Here is a 13,838-nt window from a genome sequence, read left to right as displayed (position 1 = left end):
GTGGTTGTCATTCATATCTTGGACTAGTATTTTTATTGTACACTGTCCAGACAAACTATTTGCTCCTTTATCAGTGGCTATCACCTCCATATCATAACTCTCCATGTCCTCATAGTTTAACATCCCTTTAACAGTAATTTCACCAGTGGAAGGATTTAAATTAAATGTTTCCTGAGTTTTTTCTGATGTATATAAACTGTATGAATATGTTATTTCAGAATTAGTTCCTTCGTCTAAGTCTGTTGCACTGAGGTGAATGACCAAGCTTCCTATTGGAGAATTTTCCATTATTTTTAAATCATAATTTGTTCTGTCAAAGGTTGGTGCATTGTCATTTTTGTCCAAAACATGAACAATAACACTTGCGGTACCTGACCGCGCAGGTTTGCCTCCGTCTACGGCTGTGAGTATCAGATTGTGAACAGCTTGCCGCTCCCGATCTAATGCCTTTGTTAAAATTATTTCAGGTAATTTGGTTCCATCTCTTCCTGTTTGGACTTCAATGTTAAAATATTCACTTTCGCTCAGCTCATACGTTTTCACAGAATTCGTGCCAACATCAGGATCAACGGCATTGCTGAGAGAGAATCGCTCCCCTTTTGGCGTAGCTTCAGAAATGTCTAAATAAATGACGTCTCTACGAAACAGTGGGGCGTTGTCGTTTATGTCCAGTATTTCAACTTCCATGTTGAAAATTCGAATTGGGTTTTCGAGTATCGCCTCCAACCGCAGATAGCAAGATGCCGATGACTTCGTATTGCATATGTGCTCTCTGTCAATTTTCTCAGCAACATACAGTTCACCGGTGTCTTTGTTCACGTCCAGATATTTCTTATTTGAGATGGTGTCTAGACGCACCCTTCTCTGATTTAGCGTATCTATATCCAAGCCGAGATCAGTCGCAAGGTTCGCGACAACCGATCCTTCTTTCATTTCTTCTGGAATTGAATAATGTGTCAACGAAAACGACACGTTTAAAACAAAAGAGAAGAGCAAAACCAGCGTCACGTACCTCTCGGAAGACCGAATAATTACAAACGACTCCATTGTTATGTAGGCTCACCTCAAATAGGCTACACAAAAATGAGTACGATACACGTCAATAAAAACACCGAGGGTCATAAATTAGTCCTTTGTCAATAACGTAGCGGTATTTCCGGGAAAATGCCGATGACGGAAATACACGACGACTTGGGCGACGGTAAAGAATGCCAGGCTGCTCCCTGTGACATCTCTCCGGTGGTAAAAGCTAATTTGAGCGGTCATGACGTATTCAGACCGTCTTACTGGGCTTTCGGCGCCACCGTGTGACGCGTTTTAAATAATGTACCGTCTGGAAAGCAAACCTATTTCATTCCATTCAATAGGATGAAAATACAACTGAAATTAGTTGTAAAATGTGACAAAATATGAGAAAAATTAATTGAATTAAATTCCACGTTAAATTGCAAATGATAATGTTAATAAAATAAATTTTTGGCATCTCACCTGCAGAGTGGAAGCTGCCGAGTCACTAGTGTCTGTCAGTCCGGTCCCTCTTGGGATACTGGACACGATGTACCTGGAGCCCTTTGGCACTGGTTGTCTCACCACCATCTTCCCTTTCCTGGTCTCTGCCAGAAACAGACTGTACCAGTAGGCATCGTTGGACACCAGGGTGGAGTCTGCGATGGTGGAGTTCCTCTCACTGATCACACTGTTCCTGCAGGGAGGAGCCGCTTTGCTGGCGTTGGGCTTCTGACACTTGATCACGATGGTGACCAGAATGGTGATGAGCAGCAGAAATGACACCGAGCCCAGGCCGATCACCAGGTACAGGTTGAGGTCTGAGAAGATGTCGTACTCCAGAGGCACCTCAGTCATGTCAGAGTAGGCCTTCACAGCTGTCTCCATTGTGGACAGCTTGATGGTGACTGTGGCAGACAGAGCAGGCTCCCCGTTGTCCTTGGCAACAACAACCAGTCTCTGGTGCCGTGGATCTCTGTAACTGAACATCCTCATGGTGCGGATCTCTCCGTTGTACTGGTCCAGACTGAACAAGCTGGCGTCGGTCACCTGGAGGAACTGGTAGGTGATCCGAGAGTTGTGCACTGAGTCTGTGTCTAAAGCGATCACTTTGGCAACCAGGGAGCCTTTATCAGTGGATCTGGGGATCTTCTCCTCCACCACTGAGCCGTGGGCTCTCCACGGAGAGACGATGACCGGAGCGTTGTCATTCTGGTCCACAATAATGATGTGCACCGTCACGTTGCTGCTGAGTGGAGGAGAGCCAGAGTCTCTGGCCTCGATGTGGAACAGAAACTCCTTCTCGATCTCATAGTCAAAAGTCTTCAGTGCGTAAAGATTTCCGTTCTCTGGGTTGATGGAGAACAGCATGGACATGGACGTGTTGGCTATTTCCTTCTCCAAGATGAAATAAACCAGATACTGGTTTTCATGGAGGTCAGGGTCAAACGCAGTCAGGGAACTGAGCAAGGCTCCAGGTGCATTATTCTCCTCTACACGTATAGTATAAAACGACTGAGCAAACAGTGGAACATTATCATTCACATCCAGCAGCTCTAACGTCATGGTTTCATTGTCAGATAGAGGAGGAGAACCTCTGTCTGTCACAGAGAAAGTGATGTCATACTCTGGAACCTTCTCACGGTCTAACGGCTCTGACACCACTAATTCATAATGGTTATCAGGGGATTCCCTCAGTTTGAAAGGCATATTATCAGGAATACGAAGATCAACCACTCCATTGTCACCAGAGTCTTTGTCACTCACACTCACCACAGCGATCACTGTGTTTAATTTTATGTTTTCATGAACTGGACTCTGGAATGATTTTATCGATATTTCTGGGTGGTTGTCATTCATATCTTGGACTAGTATTTTTATTGTACACTGTCCAGACAAACTATTTGCTCCTTTATCAGTAGCTATCACCTCCATATCATAACTCTCCATGTCCTCATAGTTTAACGTCCCTTTGACAGTAATTTCACCAGTGGAAGGATTTAAATTAAATGTTTCCTGAGTTTTTTCTGATGTATATAAACTGTATGAATATGTTATTTCAGAATTTGTTCCTTCATCTAAGTCTTTTGCACTGAGGTGAATGACGAGGGTTCCTATTGGAGAATTTTCCATTACATGCAAATGATAACTCATTCTGTCAAAAACGGGGGCGTTGTCATTAGTATCAGAAACATGAACAATGACACTTGCAGTCCCTGAACGAGCAGGTGTTCCTCCATCCACAGCTGTGAGAATTAATTTATGAACAGCTTGCTGCTCCCGGTCGAGAGCTTTTTTCAAGATCAAATCTGCAAACTTCGATCCGTCTCTTCCAGTTTGAACTTCAATTGTGAAATGTTCGCTTTCACTAACATTATAGGTTTTTACTGAATTGCTTCCGACATCAGGATCGACTGCGTTGCTGAGTGACAACCTCTCCCCAGTACTCGTTGACTCGGAGATGTCCAAATGAATGGCGTCTCTTCTAAACTGCGGGGCGTTGTCGTTTATATCCAGAATTTCGAGTTCTATGTTAAATATTCTCAACGGATTTTCAAGTATGACTTCCATTTTCAAGTAGCACAATGGAACGGCTTTTGTACACAGACTTTCTCTGTCAATTTTTTCCACTATATAGAGCTCGCCCGTCTCTTTGTTCACATCCAGATATTTCTTATTGGCGAGTAGGTCGAGACGCATCTTTCTCTGATCCAGCGTTTTAACATCCAGACTGAGATCATTCGCAAGGTTCGCAACGACAGATCCCTCCTTCATCTCCTCCGGAATGGAATAATGAGTGACCGAGGCAGAAACGTGGTGCGCTAAAGACAACAGAGCAATAAGCGCCACATACCTCCTTCTTGAATCCATTGTTACAGCGGAACGCTTTCGGCTTTGACTGCCACCGAACAAAGCCATTCTCCACGTTTTTATCTCCTTAAATAGGTTATGAAATATTGGTCCAAACACGAAAATTACATTTAAAAATCGGTAATTATGGTCAAATAAAAAAAATGATGACCTTATCGCTTCTACGTCAGCTTCAGCGCGGGAGCTGTTCAGCACCTGCAGCCTGCACGGATGGATTTCTTATAATGGCAACCAATATCGGCGTTATATGTAGTAAACAGCGCCACATCGAGTTTTTATGTGGTGATTAAGTTAACATTCGGTGCAAACGAAAATGAGCTTAGCTTCAATTAAAATCCTTTTGAAATGGATTTTTTCATTCAGTGAATTAAAAAGGTTTTTTTTTATTATCATGTGGTAATGACAAGTCGGAATTAGATAACTAAATAGATAGCAATTCATGTATAAAATTAAGGGGGAAATATGTATTTGTTTGTTTGCTTGATTTGGGTTTTTTGTTGTTGTTTTTTAGCTGAGAAATTCAAAATGAAATAAATCAAGAAAGCCATAAGGATGAATTGAAGGAGGGCGCATTCAGATATTGGTATTGTTATAATAAATAACTTTAACTTTCAAAACTACAAATTTCAGGGGTATTTTTCATGATTTAGTTTGTATGATAATGTTAGAAATGCATTTGTTTATAAAGAAAAGGCATACCAGAGATATTTTGTTATTGTTGTGAAAAAAGGGTAGGTGAAAAAAAAAAATTTTATTAGTACCTGCAGAGTGGAAGCTGCTGAGTCACTCGTGTCTGTCAGTCCGGTCCCTCTTGGGATACTGGACACGATGTACCTGGAGCCCTTTGGCACTGGCTGTCTCACCACCATCTTCCCTTTCCTGGTCTCTGCCAGAAACAGACTGTACCAGTAGGCATCGTTGGACACCAGGGTGGAGTCTGCGATGGTGGAGTTCCTCTCACTGATCACACTGTTCCTGCAGGGAGGAGCCGCTTTGCTGGCGTTGGGCTTCTGACACTTGATCACGATGGTGACCAGAATGGTGATGAGCAGTAGAAATGACACCGAGCCCAGGCCGATCACCAGGTACAGGTTGAGGTCTGAGAAGATGTCATACTCCAGAGGCACCTCAGTCATGTCAGAGTAGGCCTTCACCACTGTTTCCATTGTGGACAGTTTGATGGTGACTGTGGCAGACAGAGCAGGCTCCCCGTTGTCCTTGGCAACAACAACCAGTCTCTGGTGCCGTGGATCTCTGTAACTGAACATCCTCATGGTGCGGATCTCTCCGTTGTACTGGTCCAGACTGAACAAGCTGGCGTCGGTCACCTGGAGGAACTGGTAGGTGATCCGAGAGTTGTGCACTGAGTCTGTGTCTAAAGCGATCACTTTGGCAACCAGGGAGCCTTTATCAGTGGATCTGGGGATCTTCTCCTCCACCACTGAGCCGTGGGCTCTCCAAGGAGAGACGATGACCGGAGCGTTGTCATTCTGGTCCACAATAATGATGTGCACCGTCACGTTGCTGCTGAGTGGAGGAGAGCCAGAGTCTCTGGCCTCGATGTGGAACAGAAACTCCTTCTCGATCTCATAGTCAAAAGTCTTCAGTGCGTAAAGATTTCCGTTCTCTGGGTTGATGGAGAACAGCATGGACATGGACGTGTTGGCTATTTCCTTCTCCAAGATGAAATAAACCAGATACTGGTTTTCATGGAGGTCAGGGTCAAACGCAGTCAGGGAACTGAGCAAGGCTCCAGGTGCATTATTCTCCTCTACACGTATAGTATAAAACAACTGAGGGAACTGTGGAACATTATCATTCACATCCAGCAGCTCTAACGTCATGGTTTCATTGTCAGATAGAGGAGGAGAACCTCTGTCTGTCACAGAGAAAGTGATGTCATACTCTGGAACCTTCTCACGGTCTAACGGCTCTGACACCACTAATTCATAATGGTTATCAGGGGATTCCCTCAGTTTGAAAGGCATATTATCGGGAATACGAAGATCAACCACTCCATTGTCACCAGAGTCTTTGTCACTCACACTCACCACAGCGATCACTGTGTTTAATTTTATGTTTTCATGAACTGGACTCTGGAAAGATTTTATCGATATTTCTGGGTGGTTGTCATTCATATCTTGGACTAGTATTTTTATTGTACACTGTCCAGACAAACTATTTGCTCCTTTATCAGTAGCTATCACCTCCATATCATACCTCTCCATGTCCTCATAGTTTAACATCCCTTTAACAGTAATTTCACCAGTGGAAGGATTTAAATTAAATGTTTCCTGAGTTTTTTCTGACGTATATAAACTGTATGAATATGTTATTTCAGAATTTGTTCCCTCGTCTAAGTCTGTTGCACTCAGGTGAACAACCAAGCTTCCTATTGGAGAATTTTCCATTATTTGTATGTCATAATTTGTCCTGTCAAAGGTTGGTGTATTATCATTTGTGTCCAAAACACGCACGATAACACTTGCGGTACCTGACCGCGCAGGCGTGCCTCCATCTACAGCAGTGAGAATTAGGTTGTGAACAGCTTGCTGCTCCCGATCTAAAGCCTTAGTTAAAATTATTTCAGTTAATTTTGTCCCATCTCTTCCAGCCTGAACTTCGATGCTGAAATATTCACTTTCAGTCAGATGATATGTTTTCACAGAATTAGTGCCAACATCAGGATCAACAGCGTTACTGAGAGAGAAACGCTCCCCTTTTTGTGTCGCTTCAGAAATGTCTAAATAAATGACGTCTCTCCGGAATTGTGGGGCGTTGTCGTTCATGTCCAAAATTTCTACTTCTATGTTAAAAATTCTGACAGGATTTTCTAATATTACTTCTAGTCTAACATAGCAAGCAGATGATTTAGATGGGCAAATGAGCTCTCTGTCTATTTTCTCGACAATGTACAGCTCTCCGGTTTCTTTGTTCACGTCCAGATATTTTTTGCTGGCAATAATGTCAAGTCGCATCTTCCTCCTATTCAATGTGTTAACGTCCAGTCCGATATCGTTTGCCAAGTTCGAAACAACTGATCCTTCTTTTAACTCTTCTGGTATGGAATAATGAGTCACTGAAGTCGACACGTCTGTGACAAAAGAAAGACAAATAGCGAGCGGCACGTACCTTGTCCAGGACTGCATTGTTACAATAGACTCCATAGCGGTTTCAGCGCAGTTTGGACAAATGAGCTAGATTATGAGGATTTTTCGCTTTCACTTGCAAGCCTGAAGTCAGTCGTTTTCTTGTAATTCCATCCACTAGCCGCACTCAGTGTCGGTAATCTCTCTGACTGTTTTTGCTCCGCGTTTTAAGAGCGAGTCCGCTCGATCCGTTATCCAGAAAATTCAATGACGGTCATGGCTTCCCACGACTGACTCTATGTTTTGACAACAGTGCCCCCTTTAGTTGACTTTGAAATAGTCTTCATTATTATGAAACATATTAGCACGCTAAATAAAAAACGACTAAATAAAGAAAAAAAATAATGCGCCAAGAAAAATAAATAGATGAATACATTTAAATGTCTTTGAAAGCATTTGAAAGGGGATTAACGTTTGAATTTTGATCTCCTAAATATCATAACTACGAAGGCAAATAAAAATCATATAAGTGTTATGCGTGACACAACAAAATGTATTGATATTTCAAAACCAATTTTAAAATTTAAATGTAGCTTTAAGACAAAAGAAAACTTCACAAAATGTGGAATGTCTGAAAAACATATGTGGCAAGGCGCAGAGGGCCCAGGCGGGCTTCAAACCCCAGACTCCCGGGTAATACCCATGCGCATTTTACCATTCAGAAAAAGGGATATCCCTTTGGCCAAGTAGCCAGGGCGCATGATAAATTGGAGGCATAATGACAGGACCGCCACTGTCATATATACATAGTAAAAAAAAAATACTTTGGTACTTTTTTTTCTTATTCATATGTGTATGGGCCTTTTGACTGAATCTGCATGTACAGTATGTATGAAAATTAAATTAGTTCATACCTGCAGAGTGGAAGGTGCTGAGTCACTAGTGTCTGTCAGTCCGGTCCCTCTTGGGATACTGGACACGATGTACCTGGAGCCCTTTGGCACTGGCTGTCTCACCACCATCTTGCCTTTCCTGGTCTCTGCCAGAAACAGACTGTACCAGTAGGCATCGTTGGACACCAGGGTGGAGTCTGCGATGGTGGAGTTCCTCTCACTGATCACACTGTTCCTGCAGGGAGGAGCCGCTTTGCTGGCGTTGGGCTTCTGACACTTGATCACGATGGTGACCAGAATGGTGATGAGCAGCAGAAATGACACCGAGCCCAGGCCGATCACCAGGTACAGGTTGAGGTCTGAGAAGATGTCGTACTCCAGAGGCACCTCAGTCATGTCAGAGTAGGCCTTCACAGCTGTCTCCATTGTGGACAGCTTGATGGTGACTGTGGCAGACAGAGCAGGCTCCCCGTTGTCCTTGGCAACAACAACCAGTCTCTGGTGCCGTGGATCTCTGTAACTGAACATCCTCATGGTGCGGATCTCTCCGTTGTACTGGTCCAGACTGAACAAGCTGGCGTCGGTCACCTGGAGGAACTGGTAGGTGATCCGAGAGTTGTGCACTGAGTCTGTGTCTAAAGCGATCACTTTGGCAACCAGGGAGCCTTTATCAGTGGATCTGGGGATCTTCTCCTCCACCACTGAGCCGTGGGCTCTCCACGGAGAGACGATGACTGGAGCGTTGTCATTCTGGTCCACAATAATGATGTGCACCGTCACGTTGCTGCTGAGTGGAGGAGAGCCAGAGTCTCTGGCCTCGATGTGGAACAGAAACTCCTTCTCGATCTCATAGTCAAAAGTCTTCAGTGCGTAAAGATTTCCGTTCTCTGGATTGATGGAGAACAGCATGGACATGGACGTGTTGGCTATTTCCTTCTCCAAGATGAAATAAACCAGATACTGGTTTTCATGGAGGTCAGGGTCAAACGCAGTCAGGGAACTGAGCAAGGCTCCAGGTGCATTATTCTCCTCTACACGTATAGTATAAAACAACTGAGGGAACTTTGGAACATTATCATTCACATCCAGCAGCTCTAACGTCATGGTTTCATTGTCAGATAGAGGAGGAGAACCTCTGTCTGTCACAGAGAAAGTGATGTCATACTCTGGAACCTTCTCACGGTCTAACGGCTCTGACACCACTAATTCATAATGGTTATCAGGGGATTCCCTCAGTTTGAAAGGCATATTATCAGGAATACGAAGATCAACCACTCCATTGTCACCAGAGTCTTTGTCACTCACACTCACCACAGCGATCACCGTGTTTAATTTTATGTTTTCATGAACTGGACTCTGGAAAGATTTTATCGATATTTCTGGATGGTTGTCATTCATATCTTGGACTAGTATTTTTATTGTACACTGTCCAGACAAACTATTCGCTCCTTTATCAGTGGCTATCACCTCCATATCATAACTCTCCGTGTCCTCATAGTTTAACATCCCTTTAATAGTAATTTCACCATTGGAAGGATTTAAATTAAATGTTTCCTGTGTTTTCTCTGATGTATATAAACTGTATGAATATGTTATTTCAGAATTTGTCCCTTCATCTAAGTCTGTTGCACTCAGGTGAACAACCAAGCTTCCAATTGGAGAATTTTCCATTATTTTTAAATCATAATTTGTCCTGTCAAATGCTGGTGCATTGTCGTTTTTGTCCAAAACATGAATAATAACACTTGCGGTACCTGAACGAGCAGGGGACCCTCCATCTACAGCTGTGAGTATCAGATTGTGAACAGCTTGCTGTTCCCGATCTAAAGCCTTTGTTAAGATTAATTGAGCAAACTTTGAACCTTCTCTGCCTGTTTGAACTTCGATGTTAAAATGATCACTTTCGCTCAAGTGGTAGGTTTTTAACGAGTTGCTTCCGACATCAGGATCTACCGCGTTGCTCAACGAGAATCGCTCTCCTTTCGCGGTCGCTTCAGAAATATCCAAATGAATGGCGTCTCTTCTAAACTGCGGGGCGTTGTCATTTATATCCAATATCTCTAGTTCTATGTTAAATATTCGTAACGGATTTTCCAATGTTGCCTCTAGTCTCAAATAGCAAGATGATTTTGCCGGGCAGATGTGCTCTCTGTCTATTTTCTCAACAATATACAGTTCCCCTGTGCCTTTGTTCACGTCCAGATATTTCTTATTTGCAATGACGTCGAGACGCATCTTCCTTTGATTCAACGCATTTACTTCCAAGCCAAGGTCTGCCGCGAGATTTGCCACAACTGAGCCTTCTTTCATTTCTTCAGGTACGGAATACTGAGTCACTGAAGCAGATACATGATAAATGATATAATGTAGAGCCATCAAAGGCACGTACCTTTTGTACGACTGCATGGTGACAACGGACCCTATTGTTCCGTGAGTATAGCCTGTCCACTGCTCGAGTAGCTTTCGTAGAAAAAACACTTGTTCAGAATGTCAAACAAAAACTTGAGGACGACAACATATACAATTTCCCGTGAGAAAAATCCGTATTTTAAAAGCCGATGTAAGGCTATTTAGTGTCGTGACTCTCAGCATCTATGAGCTGTCTCTTGCTCCGTTACCAAGAACTGAAGTGATGGCAAGGAATTTTTTTCAGGTTTTTTTTTTCTAGTAAACAGCGCCGCCCTTTGGAAATTGCGAGACCACGCAACTGAACGTCACCATTCAGTGCTGCCTAAATTGAAAATACGTACACATATAAACCATTGCAAAAAAAAATGAATTACATTATCTAGCTGAATTGAACAATTTAAGTTCCTCTCTCACACATATATACAAAGATATTTATGTATGTCTGTGCATATATATACGTGTGTGTGTGTGTGTGTGTGTGTGTGTGTGTGTGTGTGTGTGTGTGTGTGTGTGTGTGTGTGTGTTATTTAACATTCTTCAACAGATTTTTCTATTCTTCATATGTGTATAGACCAGGCGTGGGCAAAGTTTTTGACTGGTCCGGCCACAATGGGTTTTGAAAATTGACAGAGGGGCCGGATCTGCCTCATAGGAAAAAAAAAAATTTCACTGGATATGTAGAAAACATGTTAATTTAATGTCAATAGAAAATTATTATTAAAAAAAATCTGTGTCTTTGGAGTAGTTTTCCCATGCCTGGTATAGGCCTTTTGACTGAATCTTTATGTATTAAAAAAGAAAAAAAGCTTAATGGTTACCTGCAGAGTGGAAGCGGCTGAGTCACTCGTGTCTGTCAGTCCGGTCCCTCTTGGGATACTGGACACGATGTACCTGGAGCCCTTTGGCACTGGCTGTCTCACCACCATCTTCCCTTTCCTGGTCTCTGCCAGAAACAGACTGTACCAGTAGGCATCGTTGGACACCAGGGTGGAGTCTGCGATGGTGGAGTTCCTCTCACTGATCACACTGTTCCTGCAGGGAGGAGCCGCTTTGCTGGCGTTGGGCTTCTGACACTTGATCACGATGGTGACCAGAATGGTGATGAGCAGCAGAAATGACACCGAGCCCAGGCCGATCACCAGGTACAGGTTGAGGTCTGAGAAGATGTCGTACTCCAGAGGCACCTCAGTCATGTCAGAGTAGGCCTTCACAGCTGTCTCCATTGTGGACAGCTTGATGGTGACTGTGGCAGACAGAGCAGGCTCCCCGTTGTCCTTGGCAACAACAACCAGTCTCTGGTGCCGTGGATCTCTGTAACTGAACATCCTCATGGTGCGGATCTCTCCGTTGTACTGGTCCAGACTGAACAAGCTGGCGTCGGTCACCTGGAGGAACTGGTAGGTGATCCGAGAGTTGTGCACTGAGTCTGTGTCTAAAGCGATCACTTTGGCAACCAGGGAGCCTTTATCAGTGGATCTGGGGATCTTCTCCTCCACCACTGAGCCGTGGGCTCTCCACGGAGAGACGATGACCGGAGCGTTGTCATTCTGGTCCACAATAATGATGTGCACCGTCACGTTGCTGCTGAGTGGAGGAGAGCCAGAGTCTCTGGCCTCGATGTGGAACAGAAACTCCTTCTCGATCTCATAGTCAAAAGTCTTCAGTGCGTAAAGATTTCCGTTCTCTGGGTTGATGGAGAACAGCATGGACATGGACGTGTTGGCTATTTCCTTCTCCAAGATGAAATAAACCAGATACTGGTTTTCATGGAGGTCAGGGTCAAACGCAGTCAGGGAACTGAGCAAGGCTCCCGGTGCATTATTCTCCTCTACACGTATAGTATAAAACGACTGAGCAAACTGTGGAACATTATCATTCACATCCAGCAGCTCTAATGTCATGGTTTCATTGTCAGATAGAGGAGGAGAACCTCTGTCTGTCACAGTGAAAGTGATGTCATACTCTGGAACCTTCTCACGGTCTAACGGCTCTGACACCACTAATTCATAATGGTTATCAGGGGATTCCCTCAGTTTGAAAGGCATATTATCGGGAATACGAAGATCAACCACTCCATTGTCACCAGAGTCTTTGTCACTCACACTCAACACAGCGATTACTGTGTTTAATTTTATGTTTTCATGAACTGGACTCTGGAATGATTTTATCGATATTTCTGGGTGGTTGTCATTCATATCTTGGACTAGTATTTTTATTGTACACTGTCCAGACAAACTATTTGCTCCTTTATCAGTAGCTATCACCTCCATATCATAACTCTCCATGTCCTCATAGTTTAACATCCCTTTAACAGTAATTTCACCAGTGGAAGGATTTAAATTAAATGTTTCCTGAGTTTTTTCTGACGTATATAAACTGTATGAATATGTTATTTCAGAATTTGTCCCTTCATCTAAGTCTGTTGCACTCAGCTGAACAACCAAGCTTCCTATTGGAGAATTTTCCATTATTTTTAAATCATAATTTGCCTTGTCAAATGTTGGCACATTATCATTTGTGTCCAAAACATGAACAATAACACTTGCGGTACCTGACCGCGCAGGCGTGCCTCCATCTACAGCAGTGAGAATTAGATTGTGAACAGCTTGCTGCTCCCGATCTAACGCCTTTGTTAAGATCAAATCTGCAAATTTCGATCCTTCCCTGCCAGCTTGAACTTCGATGCTGAAATATTCACTCTCAGTCAGATGATAAGTTTTTACTGAATTTGAGCCAACATCCGGGTCCACAGCATTACTGAGAGAGAATCGCTCCCCTTTCGCCGTTGCTTCAGAAATGTCTAAATGAATGGCGTCTCTCCGAAATTGTGGGGCGTTGTCGTTCATGTCAGAAATCTCCACTTCTATATTAAAAATTCGCAGTGGATTTTCCAATATGACTTCTAGTCTAAGATAGCATGAAGCGGATGACTTTGTTGTGCAAATGTGCTCTCTGTCGATTTTCTCCACGATGTACAGCTCCCCGGTTTCTTTGTTCACGTCCAGATATTTCTTATTTGCTATGATGTCAAGACGCATCTTCCTCTTATTCAGTGTCTTTATATCCAAGCCGAGATCAGTAGCAAGGTTTGCGACTACGGATCCTTCTTTCATCTCCTCAGGAATTGAATAATGAGTCACTGAAGTCCATACATCGTGGAACAACGAAAGAATAAGTGTCAGCCACACGTACCTCTTCCAGGATTGCATTGTCATAAAGAAAACCACCAGTGTGTTGTCCGCTTTTGAAGATTTTCGATCGATATTTCCGCTGACCTCCAAATGTGCTCTTCTTAAAAGGATCCAAATATGATAAAGCAATTAAATTGGTAGAATCTTTTCGAATTTAAATGATACACTCAACCGCATCCCATGACGCCGCGAGGGAGGGCAATGTGGAGAACGCTTTCGTTGCTTTCTCCCTCACCAGCTATGAGTAAACCACATCATTTCAGTGTCAACAGCGCCACCCTGGCTCACCCGAATAAATGTGTGCCGATGGAAATAAAATGATCATGGCGATCTTCATTTAGAAATAATAATAATAATAATAATAATAATAATAATAATAA

The 13,838-nt window shown here is 43.2% G+C and overlaps 4 protein-coding genes across 4 annotated transcripts in view; all 4 read right to left on the bottom strand.

Moving 5' to 3' along the window:
- LOC142901847 (protocadherin alpha-C2-like) overlaps positions 1 to 4,112 on the bottom strand; it is a 28,902-nt gene extending 24,790 nt beyond the window's left edge. Inside the window, exon 1 of the mRNA XM_076046551.1 lies at positions 1,013 to 4,112. Within this exon, the coding sequence (XP_075902666.1) occupies positions 1,441 to 3,924 (2,484 nt within the window). The 5' untranslated portion in view covers positions 3,925 to 4,112 and the 3' untranslated portion in view covers positions 1,013 to 1,440. The remainder of the gene's footprint in view (positions 1 to 1,012) is intronic.
- Positions 4,113 to 4,487: 375 nt separating this feature from the next.
- On the bottom strand, positions 4,488 to 7,505 carry LOC142901703 (protocadherin alpha-C2-like). The gene is made up of 2 exons (XM_076046320.1): positions 4,638 to 7,505; positions 4,488 to 4,493 (listed from the first exon to the last, which is right to left on the bottom strand). The coding sequence occupies exons 1-2, from the start codon at positions 7,041 to 7,043 to the stop codon at positions 4,488 to 4,490; spliced, it is 2,412 nt and encodes an 803-aa protein (XP_075902435.1). The 5' UTR covers positions 7,044 to 7,505.
- Positions 7,506 to 7,856: 351 nt separating this feature from the next.
- On the bottom strand, positions 7,857 to 10,241 carry LOC142901848 (protocadherin alpha-C2-like). Its single transcript, XM_076046552.1, has one exon. It carries the CDS (start codon positions 10,232 to 10,234, stop codon positions 7,874 to 7,876), a length of 2,361 nt encoding a protein of 786 aa, XP_075902667.1. The 5' UTR covers positions 10,235 to 10,241; the 3' UTR covers positions 7,857 to 7,873.
- A 37-nt stretch (positions 10,242 to 10,278) lies between these two features.
- LOC142901702 (protocadherin alpha-C2-like) lies at positions 10,279 to 13,671 on the bottom strand. Its single transcript, XM_076046319.1, has 2 exons — positions 11,086 to 13,671; positions 10,279 to 10,359 (listed from the first exon to the last, which is right to left on the bottom strand). The coding sequence occupies exons 1-2, from the start codon at positions 13,480 to 13,482 to the stop codon at positions 10,279 to 10,281; spliced, it is 2,478 nt and encodes an 825-aa protein (XP_075902434.1). The 5' UTR covers positions 13,483 to 13,671.
- Positions 13,672 to 13,838: the final 167 nt, after the last annotated feature.

This window comes from Nelusetta ayraudi, unplaced genomic scaffold (assembly GCF_046127955.1).
Source record: "Nelusetta ayraudi isolate G7.1 ecotype Tasmania unplaced genomic scaffold, CSIRO-AGI_Nayr_v1 ptg000090l, whole genome shotgun sequence".
NCBI classification, from domain to species: Eukaryota; Metazoa; Chordata; class Actinopteri; order Tetraodontiformes; family Monacanthidae; genus Nelusetta; species Nelusetta ayraudi.
Note: the sequence above shows the minus strand (reverse complement) of the source record. Positions and strands in the feature narration are given on the sequence as shown.